Source organism: Protobothrops mucrosquamatus, unplaced genomic scaffold (assembly GCF_001527695.2).
Source record: "Protobothrops mucrosquamatus isolate PMUCROS unplaced genomic scaffold, P.Mucros_1.0 scaffold_193, whole genome shotgun sequence".
NCBI lineage: Eukaryota > Metazoa > Chordata > Lepidosauria > Squamata > Viperidae > Protobothrops > Protobothrops mucrosquamatus.
Window position 1 is genome coordinate 57,172 of NW_015386269.1, and position 20,280 is coordinate 77,451.

The 20,280-nt window shown below is 36.2% G+C and overlaps 1 protein-coding gene across 1 annotated transcript in view; it reads right to left on the reverse strand.

The window, feature by feature from the left end:
• Positions 1 to 16,413, reverse strand: part of LOC107295293 (NADP-dependent malic enzyme) — a gene marked incomplete at its 5' end in the record, with an annotated part of 48,027 nt that extends 31,614 nt beyond the window's left edge. The window contains 3 exons of the mRNA XM_015824604.1: positions 12,012 to 12,115; positions 14,846 to 14,951; positions 16,310 to 16,413. Of these exons, the coding sequence (XP_015680090.1) occupies positions 12,012 to 12,115; positions 14,846 to 14,951; positions 16,310 to 16,413 (314 nt within the window). The remainder of the gene's footprint in view (positions 1 to 12,011; positions 12,116 to 14,845; positions 14,952 to 16,309) is intronic.
• Positions 16,414 to 20,280: the final 3,867 nt, after the last annotated feature.

Below are 20,280 nucleotides of genomic sequence, written 5' to 3' on the forward strand. Positions count from 1 at the left end.
GAAAAGGTGGCGGAACTCAAACCTGGCCACGCCCTCATCAAACCCTAGGACCGCCCCTTTAGAGAACAGGAATGCAAGTAAAATTTGGGAGGGGCTATTTCCGGTGTGGGAGGGGCTATTTCCGGTGCGGCCGGCCCGGAAAAAGGTGCCGGAACGCGGTTCCGCCGCGTTCCGGCTGAAAAAAAGCCCTGGGTATAGCTATTTCAAGCTATATACTGTATATTAACAGTAGAAAAACAACAATATTCAGGATAACTATAAAAACAACTGTTTATTAGCTAAGCTTTCGCCGGTCCCCTGCCGACGTCATCAGAGTAAAAACCAGAGGTTCGAAAGTCTGCTTAATAAAGCTGGCTGTTTTTGCACTCTGCTCATCGAGCGCGTCACCGGTCTACCCGCCCTGGTTGGTCGTATTCTCTCTAGCCACGTCGCATCCGCCCACATCCTTTAACTCTTTGTTAGCAATCCAAAAATTTATATATATAATCTTTTGAGAGTGTGCCAGTGTGTTCACAGAAAAAGTGACAATAAAGGTTATCTTATCTGTTATCTCTATTTCAAAACAAACAGAACTGAAATGGATAACAGTATATATATGGTGTCTTAAAAGATTTACCTTTAAGATTTCAAACCTTATTTTAATTTTTAAAATGTGTAACTTTTTCATAAATATATTCACCTACTACAGCCTGGAAAGCTGGGCAGAAACTGTATCTGTCTATTCTAAAAATGTTGCCCCAAGGAAGTGAATTAACAAACTTTTGGAAATACATTCTGACTACTGAATGTAAAACTCATTTGATGTTGTTCAAACAGAACAATTTCTCTGACATTCAGCTCAGTTTCTCATACTGTATTATTTTTCAATGCAAAACTAAGACTATTGCCAATTTTATATTGCTGAAATTCTTGGGACTTAGAAAGTATTTAAGCATAGCTTTATTTTCTGGCCTCAAACAAATTTAGCTATGATCATTAAGCATACAGTAATACAATGTTGTTCACCAGCAGATTAAGAACCTATAATTTCAGCACAGCACATTTAGTCACACTAATAAAGTCAAATCTGAATTTTGCAAATCAAGATGTACTTTGGGCACTTTTTATGTCTTTCTCTCTCTCTCTCTCTCTTTTTTTTACTACATATGTATTTCTATCAGTATTTTCTTTGTGTTTTGTTTTGGTTGTTTTCCCTTTTTTGTTATTAATTATAACACAATAGATTTTTTTTTAAACAAAAAACTAATTTGAGCTTATGGTAAAGTGTTTCTGAGACTACTTCATTGGATAGTCAATCACCAACTCATGCAAAGTTCATATTATATGCCCCTAGAAAAATATGAATATATAAAATTCTGAATTCTGACTTTATTAAAACTTCCTTGAAGAAAGCCAATAAAACTTGTCTCCCCGACAGAGGTAAAAGAAGCCTGAAAATATGTACTGTTTATTATAATTTAATAGGAGCTATCTGATAGGCAACATCATCAATGCTAGAAGGGAGTGGTGTTTACTCTCTGTTTATATACTAGTCAGTGGCTTGCCCTGTCAGTATTGGTGGGAGTGTTCTTGATGGAATCAAGTCCTGATGATGTTACCTACTTGGGTAATGAAATGTCTGCAAGAAAACAATCAAACTCAGAGACCACCAAGGACCTCATAGTTCAACTATGAACTACAAAGATTCTCTTTTATTGATAAAGGATAAAGTGGTGGGACAGGGAGAGATGCTTTTTTTAGGACTATCTTGCAGCTTCATCGATACCAAAAGATGAGAATACTGGGTTTTTTATTTCCTGGCATGAAATCCTTAGGTAACATAATAGATACTCATATTTTAAAAATGCATTAATCTTTCAAATGCCCTTTTAGTATTTTAAATTATCTACCTTCTAACATTTTAACATTTTGAGTTAGCAGGCTTATTATAAATATTTATGACAAAAGGAAATGTCAGTCAAGTTTAGAGATATAATGACTTCTTTTTGGGAGATACAATGCTACAAGCACATGACTTTAAAATTGTTAGGCTAATTTAATGCGATTCCTGACACATCCCAAATGCAAAAAACGAAGGTAATGGGGAAAAATAAATTTTGGAACTTCTGGATGCCTTCAGCAAATTTATGTTAAAGACGCCCAGTAATAATACCATAATATGTTTTATGCAAGGGGTACAGAAATAATACTTGGTATTAGGAAGTGGCAACCAAGAAATCAGAAGAAAATTGTCCATTGATGCATAGTTCATATATTTGACAGAAACGATGCCTTTTAAATGAGTTCAATGTAGTGACATTAAAAGATTACATTAAAACAAACTACAGGTTGTCCTCAACTTACAAATACAACTGAGCCAAAATGTCCATTGCTAAGCAAGACAGTTGTTAAGTGAGTTTTGTTTCCTTTTATGCCCTTTCTTGCCAAAGTTGTTATGCAAATCACTCAGTTGTTAAGTTAATAATATGGTTAAGTGAATCTGTCTTCTCTATTGTCTTTGCTTTTCAGAAGGTCACAAAAGGTAATCACATGACCTCGGGATACTGCAAATTTAGATGCCAAGCATCTAAATTTTGATCATACGATCACGGGGATGATGCAACAGTAGTTAAGTGTGAAAAATGGTCATAAGGCACTTTTTTCAGTGCCGTCGTACCTTTGAACAGTCACTAAACAAATGGTTGTAAGTTGAGGATTACCTGTAGAATATGTTCGAGATGTTCTTTGTATTATCTTCATTGGTATCTGTAGGAGAAAAAGCACTTCTCCACAGAGTCATGACACCATCAAGACAGAAACAGAAACACTGCTTTGCGTAGGAAGTGTTTCAAACTGACTCAGAGCAACAGCAGAGTTGTGTGTGTGTGTTTATCAGTATCTTACAATATTTAAATTATAAACAGATGTTTAGTGGGAAGCAACCCAGCCTTCTTTTCCTACATGAAATGCATTAATCACTAACTATAAAGATAACATTCTTCTGAGTTATTTATATGCAGCCAGTAAGATTATTTCAATTCAGCATGATTCTGGGCCACATCATCTATAAAAACGAATGACTTTCAGATCATTGGCCCTGTGACTTTCTTGTTTTGCACATTTTTCACTTTGTCATGTCTGAAACTAAGTAGCAAGTTAGAATCAGCATCTAATCAACATATTTCTCAGCCAGTCGCTATATTAAACTGACATGTTAAAGAATGGCATTATTCTGCTGTGGCTAATAAATATTACTTTTATCCTCCTCTAAAGGGACCTACAAAAAATACACTGTTTAAGATTTCATGCCTAATTATGAATCATTATTTTGATTATGCAAGATTTATAACAAACTACAAAAAGACAGAAAATAAATATTTCAATTGTTATTTTACACAATTCTTTAGTCTACAAAAACACGTCTACCAGATAGATCACTAAATAGCTTCTAAGATTCTTCACAAATTTCCAATTCAGAATTTGTCACCTTAACAAGATAGTAATTGTGGATCCCGCTTACATTCATTTTTCACCTAAATCAATTATGAAAAGGGATACTGTATAAGGACAATTCACTCATTACTTTCAACAGAAAATGCAAACACTTGCATTTCTACCAACTTTAAGAAGAGACTGGGCAGCCATTTGTCTGAAATGGTATAGGGTTTCCTGCCTGAGCAGGGGGCTGGACTAGAAGACCTCCAAGGTCCCTTCCAACTCTATTATTATTATTATTATTATTATTATTAGTAGTAGTAGTAGTAGTAGTAGTAGTAGTAGTAGTAGCAGCAGTAGTAGTAGTAGTAGTAGTATTGTGTTTTCTGCCAACTACAGAAAACAGTTAAAATACAATGTAAAACACAAAGTACCCCTGGATAACTTTATCAAAACAGCAAATATTTTATGACACTGATGCTAAATAAATATGAAACCATCTCCAAACATATTCCATTATCTTTCAGAAAAATAAGGAATACAAATACAACATCTAAGAATAATCTAATGTTCCTATACTATGAACATTAAAAACATAAAAATTTACAAGTACTTTCAGTAAGCAAGTTTTGATGTTTTTCCCATATGGTTCATTCAAAGTGTGCCATAAAACATGAAATCAAAATTGTAGATGTAAGGAAAGGCTGCTTTTATAAGATTTTCATGAATGTTTTTCATGAGTCTCCCAAAACATGATTGATTGACTACAGTTTGAGATTGTTAGATAACCAGAATTCTTTCCAGTGGTGTACAAGCAAATGAAAACCACAAAATGATTAAAATAAGCATGCCATAAAAATATGACAAAACTATCACCTAGGCCTAGGGTAAGAATGCAACACATCAGTTTAAATAAAAAACAGCAGAAGAATCAAACATTTTTTTAAAAAAATCTAAACACACTAAAATAGACCTTAAATTATCAGATAGAATAAAAAGGATTTTTATGCCAAAATTCTATAGGATTGATATTAAGTTGGCCTCTTATAGAAAGATATTCTACAAAAGGGGTGAAAAACTAAAATGGCTCTCTCATTGGCAATTATTCACTTTAGAAATGGCTTCTAAAATACATCTTTAGATCAGGAATAACCATCCTACGTTCACCTCTCTAAGCTCCCTCCAGATTTATATCATTTTTTTTTAACTTAAAAGAGAAGTGCCTCTGGTCCCACATAAATCCCATCAATAATTCTTAGAAAAAGATATGGGCCACTGCCACTCATTTGGAAAAAGACGCTTATGAAGGGAGAGGAAGATGAAGAAATGTGAATGGCAGAAGGTATCCGGAGATGGTTTGATGAGTTAGCCCATGAGTTAGCCTTGCTTAATCATGTTTGTGAGAAAGCAAGCTTCCCAGGGTGTTAATGTATGAGACAACAGCATGCTCTTCAAGTTTCAAGTCTAAAACCCAAAGATTTGTCTATCCCCATGTTTGGGGGTCTCTGCAGACATAAGAGAGATAACCCTTAGATAGTTTGAAAGTTTTAAAATTAAAGACAGTTACCGTCTAGCCACTGTGATTTGAACAGAGGTTCCCAGACTGCTTTCAAAGGCAGCTTCATAAATAACACATGCAGAAACTCAAGCAGGAGAATATCAACCTATTAATAAATGTTACAAGGCTGTCTCTTTTCAGACAGGTTGCAGTTGATCTATTTGTCTGAATCCATAATAGACATTATGAGTCACATCTCTACAGAATGTGCAAGGTCCCCAATCCCCTCAAGCAAATGCAGTGAGGAATGGTCTCCTCCAGAACAAGGTGAGCACTGCTTACTCAGGCAGATGAAACATTTATTACTTTGATTGGATGAAGCTTTGGTTTAATAGCCCTCATTCAGCCCCTTATCAAGCCCAGTCATAAGTTCAGGATGTCAACTGAATTAGGTGAAAAGCTGAAGAGATTAATTAGAAAGCATTGACATATTGACATCAGTCCAGCTTTCTAATTAATCTCTTCAGCAATGTCATGATAGTTCACTGCCACCAAGTTGGCTTTCCTTCTGATGAGTGCATGTACATGTGCACTTCTTAAAATTATTTATGTAGCATATGGCATCTACAGAGGTCATCAATCACTGATACACAACACTAATAATACACATCAAACACAAATATGAGACTGGAAGGCACCTACTCCATAGTTATCAATGGTTATTGATATGTGACCCATAAGTGCTTGTTAATAACAATTGTTACTCTTTGCTTATTATTGGATATATTACTGGATATATTACTGATCTCTTTGAGGCTTATATGATGACCTGGTACATGAAATCATTTATCTAAGAATCTAGAAATAAATCCAATGAATTTGACTCACCTGAGCTAGATAACCATACAGATCCTGCTGCACACCCAGGTCTAATTGTTTAGTTTGTCAATAAAAATGTTCTTAATGTCCACATAAAACTAAACAGAACCATTAAGTGAAAACAAAAAGATTAGACAAGCCATTAGAACTGCCTACAGGTTACAGACTTAACAAAATTAATTTGCTTTGTACATGGATAAAAATATGGCATAGTCAACCTGGACCTCTTTAAGTTAAGCCACTGAGGCATTTGCACTGATTTAACATTAAAAACCTACAAAGTACAACACACTAGTAACTCCAATTTAATGCCTATTACCCCAAGAATACAATTAAGTAAAGAGGTCAGTTTAAGAGTTTTTATTAGTAAGTCAGCTAATTGCAAAATGCAAGCAGCTGGATCATATTTTAAAATCTGATTTGGAAAGTATAAAAAAAACAGATGCACTTGGTTAATTTAGTCTGCAAATACTGTCCTTTAAAAAATACTTTCCATTCATAATTTACCGCTTCTATGGTCTCCTGGCAAACTCTTTAAGAAGAGGGAAAAATATCCTGTGCTGAGTAGTCAATTTGGCTTCAGACCAGAAGATGCAAAATCTTTTTCTAGGTAGACCCTGATATTGCTCTGCAAAATTAATTGGGAGCTCTGAAACATTATGTGGTTAAAGCTGCCATAAGTCACTGCATATTACATATTGAAAAAATAACCATGTCAGCAGAATATTGGTAAGTTGATTTGTTTATGTATTATTTATTATCAAAACTTTACATTGATACCTATTTTACAGTCAACAAAACCTTCATCTGCCCTGGGAAGTCCAAATGGAAATTTCTCCCACTCCATTTAAATCAACTCTAATTCTTTTCTCAACACCACACATTTTCTTCTTTTATCTGTGTCCAGAAGAACCTTACTCAGCTTCAATTAGAAGGAAGCTAGGAACGAAGCCTCTTTTCTTTCATATAGGACTGACTGCTAAAGGAGAGGTAAGTAGAAGGTATTTTCCTGGCCTGAAAATATTAACTAGCGTTGCAAGGCAAGATCTAAGATCCCAAGCATACCATTAAAAAAAATTAAAGGCTCCAAAAGAATAAGATTTAAAGCCCAGCATTTTCCAGCACAAATTAATTACTTCAGAGCTAAAATAAGCTATGGAAAGAGATGCATTGTTTATGCAACTGGAAAAGCAATGAAAGTCTATAAATGTGTCATTGGGAGTAGAGGCTGATTGAGGGAAATTTTAATAACAGGTAGGGTATTTGATATCGCTGATATTCTGCTTAGTTTCAGAACTTTTGCGTACTACTATGTGTATATGGTATAATTTTGAATTAGTCCCTAGATTATTCTCAGACTGTAGACTGGAACGCCTTTGAAGGGATTCAAGCTGAAACCTGAGCAGAGAAGCAACAACTGAAAGGAAAAAGAATAAAAACCTTCTGTTTTGGCCTTTTTCTTTCAGATATATTCTGGAGTGGAAAGAAGTCATGCTTCGTTGAGAATCTTAAAACATTTCCTACCAAGATTTTAATAAGAATAAAAATTAAGCACAAAACATTATATATTATATATGAAAGAATTAAAAACGGAATAAACTATATTTTATTTTGCGAAAGTTGATTTGACATTTGACAGTCACTTGTCTGAAATGGTGTGTTTCCTGCTTGAGCAGGGGGTTGAGCTATAAGACCTCCAAGGTCCCTTCCAGCTCTTGTTACTCTGTTATTCATTCATGCATCTGCCTGAATATATGAAGGCTTGAAATTGAATATAGGATGGGCCACACAGAATGGTCATACAGCTCTCTCTCTCTCTCTCCTTCTCTCTCTCTCTCTCTCTCTCTCTCCTTCCCTCCCTCCCCCCCCAGCCTACCTCTCCTAGGGTTGTTGTTATGGGGAAAAATAGAAGTAGAAAGATGTATGTTGCTTTGAGCCCTTATAAGAAAGGCAGGACATAATTAAAAAAAAATGATTGATTGATTGATTAATGATTGATTAGATGCATATATAACTGCTCTTTGCATCTTCTGGCTGAATGCCTATTTGACTGGAAAAATAAGAAGCACAGAGGGAGGGCAGCAAGCCCAATCCTGTTGATTGACCAGTTCAAAACTGGTCTCTTGAGTCAAATAGTAAACTGGGCTACTAACTGTGGGTGTCAAATGAGTATTACATTTGTAAAACGTAGCAGGTATAATTATTTTACAATGCATTTTCCAGTGTTTCAGATTTAATCTTCTTTACAGGTATGTATAAATCGTTCTGATTATAAGTGCAGAGGCAGGGATTGATGGGTAGATTTTTTTGTAAGTGTTAGAAACAGCACAGATGCTGACTAGTGCTAGAGAATAAATCAATCAAAAGGTCTTAGGGAAAAAAGATTGGGCATCACTCCAAGAACTGCCAGGTGATTGAGCTGAACCCTATCTTATTAAAAAAATAATAAAATTCCCTTCTCATCCCAATGGATGGCATGCGTCTTCCTCAATCTTCTGTGCAGTAATCTTAGTTGTTCCTAGCACTGCAATCTCCTGGTCAGAGAGCTCTGGTGTTGTTACTGGGAGAAGCTGGAGCTACTCTCCCAGCTTAGGAGTCACAACCCCGAGGGCTCCTACTGGGGCCATTTTGGCCTTTGCTTTCCACATTCTCCTTCAAGCCCCAGTTCTTCTCCAGCTTCTCAGACATCTTCCTGCTGTTGCTGTCACTTGGCACTGCTACATCTATCATCAATGCTGCCTTCTGATCCTTGTCTATTACCGTGATGTCTGATTGATTGGCCAGTACTTGCCTGTGGCCCGTAGGTAGTTCCAGTCCATCAGTCTTAACCACCTTCCCTCCCTTAACTACCATCCAGCCATACTTCTCCAGTCCAAATGACATCCAAATGTCCTCACTGTCGATAGGGTGTTCAGGCCTATGCAGAACAGTAGCATCTCCTTGAGGAAAGTCCTTTGTATCCTGTTGATTTTGGATAGTGCCAGGCATTCACAGATCCAGGTGTGTGTCATTGAGCTGTATGCCTTCCTGTAGTCAATTCAGACTGTGCTGCCTGAATTGTGCTGCTGTACTATCTAGACCTTGAGTCTTGGGCAGTGCTTTATCTATGAGCAACTGGTGTTTTGAGCCTCTCATGTTGTTCTCAATGCCCTTCTGAGCTGTGCTCGTGCGCTGACCCATATAGGCCTGTAGCTTGGCGGCTATGATACCTGATAGGGCTTTCCAGGTTGTGGGGAGGCTGATTATTGGCTGATAGTTGGATGGTACTGTTTTCTTATGGGGGTCTTTCATGATCAGCATTGTCTTTCCTCCTGTTCCTAGGCAGATGGGAAACCTGTTGCTAGCAGCTAGTGGTGGATGTGTGTGTGTGAGAGAGAGAGAGGTGGGGAGGGAGGGAGGGAAGGAGGGAGGGAGGACATATACTTTTCCCCAGTTATTTGAAATTCTCTTTATGTTTACTTTCAGATAATGTGCACAATAAACAATAATTTAACAAGTTTTTTTAAAGATAAAACTCCATGTACTCTCTGTAGTCTCTCAACCAATCTACAAAATAGCCTTTATTTCAGCAACCAACTCTCAAGGTCCAAACTCCTAGGTCAGTGATGGCGAACCTTTTAGAGACCGAGTGCCCAAACTGCAACCCAAAACCCACTTATGCATCATCGGGTGCCGGGTGGGTGTGGCTCATTGGCTGGGTGTGGCCAATTGGCTGGGTGTGGCCCATTGGGTGGGCGTGGCTGCAGTGGTAACGGCAGACTGGGTGGGACTAAAAAGTTCAATCAATCAATTCCAACTTTGCAAGATCTTTTTTTTCCCCACAAGAAATTGAAATTGACTGATTGATTGAACCTTTTTTTTTTTGCACATGGCGGCAGAGGCCTAAAGTGAAAAGGTTTTATAAAACCCAGCTGAAGGCCTAGGACTGGGACGATGGCGCACGTGCCCACAGAGAGGGCTCTGAGTGCCGCCTCTGGCACCCGTGCCATAGGTTCGCCACCACTGTCCTAGGTCTAGGATAGGGGTAGGCAACCTTGGCTCTTTTATGACTCGTGGACTTCAATTCCCAGAATTCCTGAGCTGGCTCAGAAATTCTGGGAGTTGAAGTCCACAGTCATAAAAGAGCCAAGGTTGCCTACCCCTGGTCTATGACAAAGAGACCATCAATTGGAATCTGATTGTAGATCAGCAAAGCGAAGCTTTTAAATATTTCTTTCTTTAGCAAGTGTAGCAACAAGACTTTTTCTTTGTTAAATTGATATGCTGAAATGCAGAAACAAAATTCAGAATTTTGTCCATTATTTCAAGTACTTAAAACTAATTCCTGAGTTAACATTTAGGCAGCTCATCCCATGGAGTATTGTTCCGGGTTGTAAATCATTGGCTCCACCCACCGTTTAATTGTGGTTTTTGCATCTGTTCCCTCATGTTTTTTTCAACCCAGTTTGCAATCCTGATTCTGGCAGGTAGATCTTAAATTCTAACAAAAGAATTCATGCATGAAGTAAGTCTGCTTATCCCTGATTTACATAATCAATATTTTTTTTAAAAAGGGCCACCATACCTCAGACCTTGTGGTTTTATTAACTCATTACCACACCAAAATGGGAAAAAAAACCACAAACTATTTGTAGAGCACATTGGACACAGAAAATTTAAATCTTATTTTTTAAGAAGATTAATCTGATTTGTTTGGATGTTCACCATAAATTGAATAGCTTGGGGATCTTAGACATACAGTATAAGGAAATATGTTCGGTACATTTTCTTGCTCTGCTAGCCATTCTACAAATTGCCATGTATGTTCCTTGTCATCTTCATATAATAAAGGCTTTTCTCTGCTACTAAAGGATACATAAAAGTTTAAAATAACTCATAGAAACAAAATGTATTTTTCCAAGAAAAAAAGATGTGACCTATTATAATTGTTATAATGGAAAACCAATTTTATACGCCTCATCTATGCTCAATTCCTAAGCAAGCCCAAACTGCTATAGTGTAAAATACTCTATTTTTAGAAATCTTGCCACTTCTTTTGCCCTTACTATGGAACAAACATCATTTTATTGATTAGTTTCTAAACTTTAAATTCTCTTTGTAAATAAGACTTGTCATGAAGTGACTACATCGCACACTTTTAATATTTTAATGAGAAAAAAAACTTTTTGGAGGTGAAAAACATATAACTTTCCAAAACAAACCCCAAGCATAGCAGATAGATAAAAGGTACGGAGGTTTCTACTTAATTGTATACTTACTGCTTATTTTTATCAGGTATAAAAATTTATACCTGAACTCCTAGCCTGACATCGTTTCACCCAATTCTGGATGGGTTAGCAAATTTGCAAGCAGACAACAATATAGATTCTTTCCAGCAATGATTATAAACACTGGAATAACTTGCAAAAGAATTTATATAAATAAACAACTATAGATGGGCCCGTTGGCAATTAAGAATTAATAACAGGCCAAGAATTGATTAAATTAAAAATACTAGATTTAAATTTTCCTATTAAAGTTTCAGTGTGGCCCAATATTCTTTAATAATTTCTAATTAATGTCACAATTATCTGGTTTCTTCCTAATATATTTCTTTTCCAAAGAAAAAGACTGTGCCAAATAAATATGCTACTAATAAGTTTTAACAATATTCTAATGAAATGGTAAGCAAAACTATTGTTCTGAAATTTGTATTTAACTTGGAACTATGTGGAATATATATTTCTGCAAGCCACTAAAAAAAAATAAGCCAGGACTGCACTTCACTTGATCAAGCAATGGACAAAAGTATTAATTTTAAATGTTACAATTACTGCTGCAACTAGCTGTAAATGCAAGCCAGGTGCATTTTATTGTTGTAAGCCGCCCAGAGTCATCTCAAAGCAAGATGGGCAGTAAACAAATCTAATAAATAAATAAAATAAATAAGAATAAAGTCTGATTCCCCCATTCTGGTTTTCTTAAATTTAAAATAACTTTTAAAACAGATAAAAAGAGATATTTCCTAATATTGGGAGAGGTTCCCCAACTTCTTCTTACTGTTGTAAAAAAGTAAATCCATCCACAACTCAACATTATAAACCAATGAGCCACAAGTACAATCTGTATTTGTAAGTCTGCAAAAACATTCATCTTAGCTTCTAAGTTATGTTGTCCTTCCAGCATTCAATAAATTCTTAAAACATCTAGTGGTACAAACTGCTGAAATATAACCAATTACCGGGAAACTGCAGCTTCCATAAATTCATCTAGAAGATCATCATAAGCCTGGCCTCGGATTCGTTTGTGTTTCAGACCAATGTACAAAGGATCATTTATCAACTCCTGTTCAAAAGAAAGGGGGAAAAAATCAGTACAATAGTTATCATTTGGGGCACTTGAATCCAAATATATTATATGCTTATACTTACAATTTATAATTGGAAAAATTGGTCAGGGAATTATAAGCTAGAAGAATGACCGGAAATCTCCAACATAAGCATTTTTTAAGATTTTTTTTTTATCCCTCATTATTTTTATAAATAATTCAAGTCAGCAAACATACCTAATACATCCTCTTCCTCCTATTTCCCAACAACAACCATATAAAGTATGTTGGACTGAGAGAGAAGGGATGGCCCAAAGTCCTCCCCCAGCTTTCATGACTGAGGTAAAATTAGAACTCACAGTCTCCTGGTTTCTAGCCCGGTGTGCCTTAGCTACTACTGTTTATTTTATTTAAGTAAATTTTAAGATTTTAATTGTCTATTTTAGTATATTCTTTAAGCTATAATTCCTTTGATATGTTATATGAGTTAAACAAACATTAAACTAATGTGTGCATTAATGTGTCGATAGAAAATAAACATGAATGGTGATTGGTTTGACTATCAATAGATTAGAGATACACATAAAATTAAGTGAATACATTTGTAAAAACAAAAAGATAATCAGGGTCAGACCTGGGTAATATAAATATGACAGACTATCAAGAAATAAGTAGATGGGGAAATGAAAAAAAGTTACAAAAGAAAACAGTGGCAAATCACTTCTGCATGGTTGCCAAGAAAGCAATATTTATCTCTGCATAGTTTCCAATAATCAAGCTCCACATATTGAGTTGCTAGGATTTTAAAATAATTTAAAATTGCAGATAGCATCCTACATACCGTATTTTCCGGTGTATAAGACGACTTTCTAAACCCTGAAAATCTTCTCAAAAGTCGGGGGTCGTCTTATACGCCCAGTCGTCTTATACGCCGGAAAATTTTATTCTATTTTATTCCTTTACACATGTGGTTTGGCATATTATTCATCAAGTTTTCTCTCCCCCCCCCCTCTCTTGCTGAAACTCTATATTTTAACTGGAAAAGTTGGGGGTCTTCTTATACGCCCAGTCGTCTTATACGCCAGAAAATACGGTAACTTCTTTTAAGTTATTTATACCTGAAAAAAAATCAATTCATACATTTCTAAAATCAGATTTCATAACCAAACATTTCTTGTGAGAAGGAAAACATAATGCTTTTCTAGAGTAGATATTATAGCCTTTTTGAGACTAAATGTTAGCTTTTAATCTCGTGTATCAAATTATACCTTATAATTTGCAAATCCAAATACATGCAATATCCAAAACAAAAATAAACAGAAATGAATAAATGAATCCCTGACCACATCAAACCACAGATAATTTTTATACTTCAGAGAGTTCCACAAAGTATATTTCAGGAGGAAGATATGGTTTTGGCCATTCTACTATTATTTAAGTCTAAGCTACCAATTACAACAAAACCAAATGCCATCTTCCAATTTCAGGAAACCTCTTTGTGGGATACACACACGTAATCCTTACCTTACTAAATGACAGCACAGAATCATTTTTATTTTCCAGTTCTTATTCGAAATTGTGCCTAAGTGCTGTCCTTAGACTCCTTGGAAAAACTAATTGGATAAAACAGTAAAATGCAACCCTAAACAAAACTGAATTTCAGGTTTGACTAGAAACCAGTCTAACATGCCCTTCATACTGAAGCCATTATAGCAGACATGTCCAAAGTCCGGCCCGCGGGCCATTTGCGGCCCGCGGCCCGGTTTAATCCGGCCCTCGAGCAGCCCTCCCTGCTCTATATAAATGCGGCCCTCCCACGGCCCTCCGGCAAGTCCCATGAAAGAGAGAGAGAGAGAGAGAGAGAGAGAGAGAGGCACTTGCACTTCTGTCTCTCCCTCTCTCTCTCTCTCTCTCATGGGACTTGCCCCCTCGCAGGGCTCCTCATTGGCCCTGCGCCCTGTTACCCCGCCCCCAGCCGCAAGCCACCATCCGCCCTGTGGTTATAAGTGTCCCAGCAGTTGGGACCCGCCCCTCCCGGAAGTCAATCAATCCTTGGCGGTTCTCCGTCCGGCCGCGGCTTTCCCCGGCCGGCTCNAGAGACCGTCCATCGCACCTTTACCAGCCGGAAGCAGCGAGCATGGCGAGACGAGCGGGACGACCTCGAGTGTCCAGGGTGTTTGGGGAACCACACACGAGCAAACTGTCGGTTCCTAGACACCACGTGCAGCCGCTGCCTGAGGCGAGGACACATCGCAAAAGCATGCCGAGCCTCGCGCCCAAATTCCAGGAAACAGAATTTTGTCCATTATTTCTAGTACTTAAAACTAATTCCTGAGTTAACGTTTAGGCAGCTCATCCCATGGAGTATTGTTCCGGGTTGTAAATCATTGGCTCCACCCACCGTTTAATTGTGGTTTTTGCATCTGTTCCCTCATGTTGTTTTCAACCCAGTTTGCAATCCTGATTCTGGCAGGTAGATCTTAAATTCTAACACAAGAATTCATGCATGAAGTAAGTCTGCTTATCCCTGATTTACATAATCAATATTTTTTTTAAAAAAAGGGCCACCATACCTCAGACCTTGTGGTTTTATTAACTCATTACCACACCAAAATGGGGGAAAAAACCACAAACTATTTGTAGAGCACATTGGACACAGAAAATTTAAATCTTATTTTTTAAGAAGATTAATCTGATTTGTTTGGATGTTCACCATAAATTGAATAGCTTGGGGATCTTAGACATACAGTATAAGGAAATATGTTTGGTACATTTTCTTGCTCTGCTAGCCATTCTACAAATTGCCATGTATGTTCCTTGTCATCTTCATATAATAAAGGCTTTTCTCTGCTACTAAAGGATACATAAAAGTTTAAAATAACTCATAGAAACAAAATGTATTTTTCCAAGAAAAAAAGATGTGACCTATTATAATTGTTATAATGGAAAACCAATTTTATACGCCTCATCTATGCTCAATTCCTAAGCAAGCCCAAACTGCTATAGTGTAAAATACTCTATTTTTAGAAATCTTGCCACTTCTTTTGCCCTTACTATGGAACAAACATCATTTTATTGATTAGTTTCTAAATTCTCTTTGTAAATAAGACTTGTCATGAAGGGACTACATCACACACTTTTAATATTTTAATGAGAAAAAAAACTTTTTGGAGGTGAAAAACATATATTATAACTTTCCAAAACAAACCCCAAGCATAGCAGATAGATAAAAGGTATGGTGGAGGTTTCTACTTAATTGTATACTTACTGCTTATTTTATACCTGAACTCCTAGCCTGACATCGTTTCACCCAATTCTGGATGGGTTAGCAAATTTGCAAGCAGACAACAATATAGATTCTTTCCAGCAATGATTATAAACACTGGAATAACTTGCAAAAGAATTTCTATAAATAAACAACTATAGATGGGCCCGTTGGCAATTAAGAATTAATAACAGGCCAAGAATTGATTAAATTAAAAATACTAGATTTAAATTTTCCTATTAAAGTTTCAGTGTGGCCCAATATTCTTTAATAATTTCTAATTAATGTCACAATTATCTGGTTTCTTCCTAATATATTTCTTTTCCAAAGAAAAAGACTGTGCCAAATAAATATGCTACTAATAAGTTTTAACAATATTCTAATGAAATGGTAAGCAAAACTATTGTTCTGAAATTTGTATTTAACTTGGAACTATGTGGAATATATATTTCTGCAAGCCACTAAAAAAAATAAGCCAGGACTGCACTTCACTTGATCAAGCAATGGACAAAAGTATTAATTTTAAATGTTACAATTACTGCTGCAACTAGCTGTAAATGCAAGCCAGTTGCATTTTATTGTTGTAAGCCGCCCAGAGTCATCTCAAAGCAAGATGGGCAGTAAACAAATCTAATAAATAAATAAAATAAATAAGAATAAAGTCTGATTCCCCCAGTCTGGTTTTCTTAAATTTAAAATAACTTTTAAAACAGATAAAAAGAGATATTTCCTAATATTGGGAGAGGTTCCCCAACTTCTTCTTACTGTTGTAAAAAAGTAAATCCATACACAACTCTACATTATAAACCAATGAGCCACAAGTACAATCTGTATTTGTAAGTCTGCAAAAACATTCATCTTAGCTTCTAAGTTATGTTGTCCTTCCAGCATTCAATAAATTCTTAAAACACCCAGTGGTACAAACTGCTGAAATATAACCAATTACCGGGAAACTGCAGCTTCCATAAATTCATCTAGAAGATCATCATAAGCCTGGCCTCGGATTCGTTTGTGTTTCAGACCAATGTACAAAGGATCATTTATCAACTCCTGTTCAAAAGAAAGGGGGAAAAATCAATACAATAGTTATCATTTGGGGCACTTGAATCCAAATATATTATATGTGTATACTTACCATTTATAATTGGAAAAATTGGTCAGGGAATTATAAGCTAGGAGAATGACCGGAAATCTCCAACATAAGCATTTTTTAAGATTTTTTTTTATCCCTCATTATTTTTATAAATAATTCAAGTCAGCAAACATACCTAATACATCCTCTTCCTCCTATTTCCCAACAACAACCATATAAAGTATGTTGGACTGAGAGAGAAGGGATGGCCCAAAGTCCTCCCCCTCCCACGGCTTTCATGACTGAGGTAAAATTAGAACTCACAGTCTCCTGGTTTCTAGCCCGGTGTGCCTTAGCTACTACTGTTTATTTTATTTAAGTAAATTTTAAGATTTTAATTGTCTATTTTAGTATATTCTTTAAGCTATAATTCCTTTGATATGTTATACGAGTTAAACAAACATAAAACTAATGTGTGCATTAATGTGTCGATAGAAAATAAACATGAATGGTGATTGGTTTGACTATCAATAAATTAGAGATACACATAAAATTAAGTGAATACATTTGTAAAAACAAAAAGATAATCAGGGTCAGACCTGGGTAATATAAATATGACAGACTATCAAGAAATAAGTAGATGGGGAAATGAAAAAAAGTTACAAAAGAAAAGTGGCAAATCACTTCTGCATGGTTGCCAAGAAAGCAATATTTATCTCTGCATAGTTTCCAATAATCAAGCTCCACATATTGAGTTGCTAGGATTTTAAAATAATTTAAAATTGCAGATAGCATCCTACATACCGTATTTTCCGGCGTATAAGATGACTTTCTAAACCCTGAAAATCTTCTCAAAAGTCAGGGGTCGTCTTATACGCCCAGTCGTCTTATACGCCGGAAACTTTTATTCTATTTTATTCCTTTACACATGTGGTTTGGCATATTACTCATCAAGTTTTCTCTCCCCCCCTCTCTCTTGCTGAAACTCTATATTTTAACTGGAAAAGTTGGGGGTCTTCTTATACGCCCAGTCGTCTTATACGCCAGAAAATACGGTAACTTCTTTTAAGTTATTTATACCTGGAAAAAAATCAATTCATACATTTCTAAAATCAGATTTCATAACCAAACATTTCTTGTGAGAAGGAAAACATAATGCTTTTCTAGAGTAGATATTATAGCCTTTTTGAGACTAAATGTTAGCTTTTAATCTCGTGTATCAAATTATACCTTATAATTTGCAAATCCAAATACATGCAATATCCAAAACAAAAATAAACAGAAATGAATAAATGAATCCCTGACCACATCAAACCACAGATAATTTTTATACTTCAGAGAGTTCCACAAAGTATATTTCAGGAGGAAGATATGGTTTCGGCCATTCTACTATTATTTAAGTCTAAGCTACCAATTACAACAAAACCAAATGCCATCTTCCAATTTCAGGAAACCTCTTTGTGGGATACACACACGTAATCCTTACCTTACTAAATGACAGCACAGAATCATTTTTATTTTCCAGTTCTTATTCGAAATTGTGCCTAAGTGCTGTCCTTAGACTCCTTGGAAAAACTAATTGGATGAAACAGTAAAATGCAACCCTAAACAAAACTGAATTTCAGGTTTGACTAGAAACCAGTCTAACATGCCCTTCATACTGAAGCCATTATAGAAACAGACATGCCTAGATAGACTAACTGCTTTGTTAAGGCAATGATCAGAAAAGAGAAACTTAACATACTTTAGAAATGTGATGCAAGTGAATGATGGACAGAACAAAGCAGTTATGTTTAGAAAGGATCAAGGAAGTAGAAAGAGAGAATAACAACAGATGAAATGGATGAACAAGATCAAAAAAATTATAAGTCTGCCCTTCAGAGAACTACAAATTATTACCGGAGACCAGCTAAACCAGGGATCCCCGACCCTTGGTCCATGGAAGAGTACTGGACTGCAACCGGTCCGCCCAAACAAGCAAAGTCCCATCTGCAGGATGCAGGCAGCACACAAAACCATGCCCCCTCTGGTCCGTGGAAAAAACTCTCTCCACGTAACCGGTCCCTGGTACCCAAAAGGTTGGGGACCTCTGAGCTAAACAATAAACATTGGCCTTTGCAGTCAGGAATCAAATTTGAAGTCACTTAATTAACTAACCTCTCTCCAACTAACAGCTGGTTTTATCATATAACACATTGTTTCCAAAAATATTCTGAACCTCGGTATCAGTTTTTTATGGAAGGAATGATGATAATAGTGAAGCTTCAACAGAAATTAGAAAATACTTCTGGTCCACCTGAGAAACAGTAATAATCTGGATCTGAAATTATCATCAATTATAGGGAAACATGGTTGGTTCATTGACAAGTTTGTTCTACAACACTATACATGAGCCACATGCTGTCATTTTTCATTACCTTCGTTAAACAAATATTTCAGGATACTTCATTTAGAGATTAACTGTATTTTTCTTTAAAAGTATCCTGCTAAACTGAGTGAATTATGAACCTGTAAAAGTAAAATATTCACAAAGACCTCATATATGGACCAGAGATGGATATTGCTAGTTTAGTGGATGTTCAGCAACATCTAAAGGACCTTCCTCAGACCAATACTTGAACTAGAAGGCTTGCAATCAGACATTCAATGAAGAGCTCTTATAAGATACTTACATTGCAGATATCAGAAAAACCATTAATAATGACAAGAGACACGTATTGCAAACTCTATGATGCATGTCCTAATATAACAGTGGGCCAAGAATCTCTCTCATTTGGAGAAGTGGTCAATATCAGTGCATTGTTATTGTAATTGACCACTCTGGTCTGGGGCCCTTTGTTAGCTTCGGTCCCCAAACTAGTTCCTCCCATATAATATTGATAAAATAAAATGCAATGGCAACTTTAGACAGCCAGTTTGACAAATGGCATACGGAAGACTTATAACAAACATGGACTGCCATCCTGAATCTATAGTCTACGGAAGCTATTTGACAGATCTGAAAAACAGGGCAAACGATGGATACTCTACACCAAGAATATTTTTCAGTCCAAACCACAATCTCAAAGCTCAATTTCATTAGTGTAAAACATGATTTAATAATTACCACGGAACAACTTCATACTTAAAACCAGGGCTTTTTTTATCATAGAACGCCCAGAACGGAGTTCCAGCACCTTTTTTGGATGGAACCTTGTAGGGTAGGCAAGGCGGATTGTATAACGTGTATGAGTTCCGGCACTTTTTTTTTTTTTTTTACAAAAAAAGCACTGCTTAAAACTGTCATGTTGGGGCTGTTGTTATGAAGAAATATGAGGAGGGAGCACGATGTATTTGACCTATACAGAAAAAGTGGATATAAACCTATTAAATGATATTTAACATATGAATAATTAAGAATATCCAATACCTTCAACATCTATATAACTATATCTGTATTGGAGTAGCAATAGATAGTTACTGATTTGAGACCAGGACTCTTTATTCAGAAATTTTCATTTACAAGCATCAAAATGATCTTTTCTCTTTTGTTGCAATTGATATGCTATTTGGTATGCTATTTGACATGCTACCAAAATTTTGCTGAATCAGAGTTAGATCACACCAGAGACTGCAGATAATGTGTAAAGTTCTTCATAGACTATTTGTAAACTGGAGAAGCCCCAAACAATATGCAACAATAAGCTCAAAACAAAGTTTCAGGGATCTCAAACCCTTCTCATATTTATGTGGTTTGAGGCATGGCTTCTTGCCACTTTAACAAGCCCACTCAAGCTTCGGACTAATAAGCCTCAACCTCCGCTTTCATCCGCCAAAAATAGAAACAGAAAACCACTGTTTTTAAA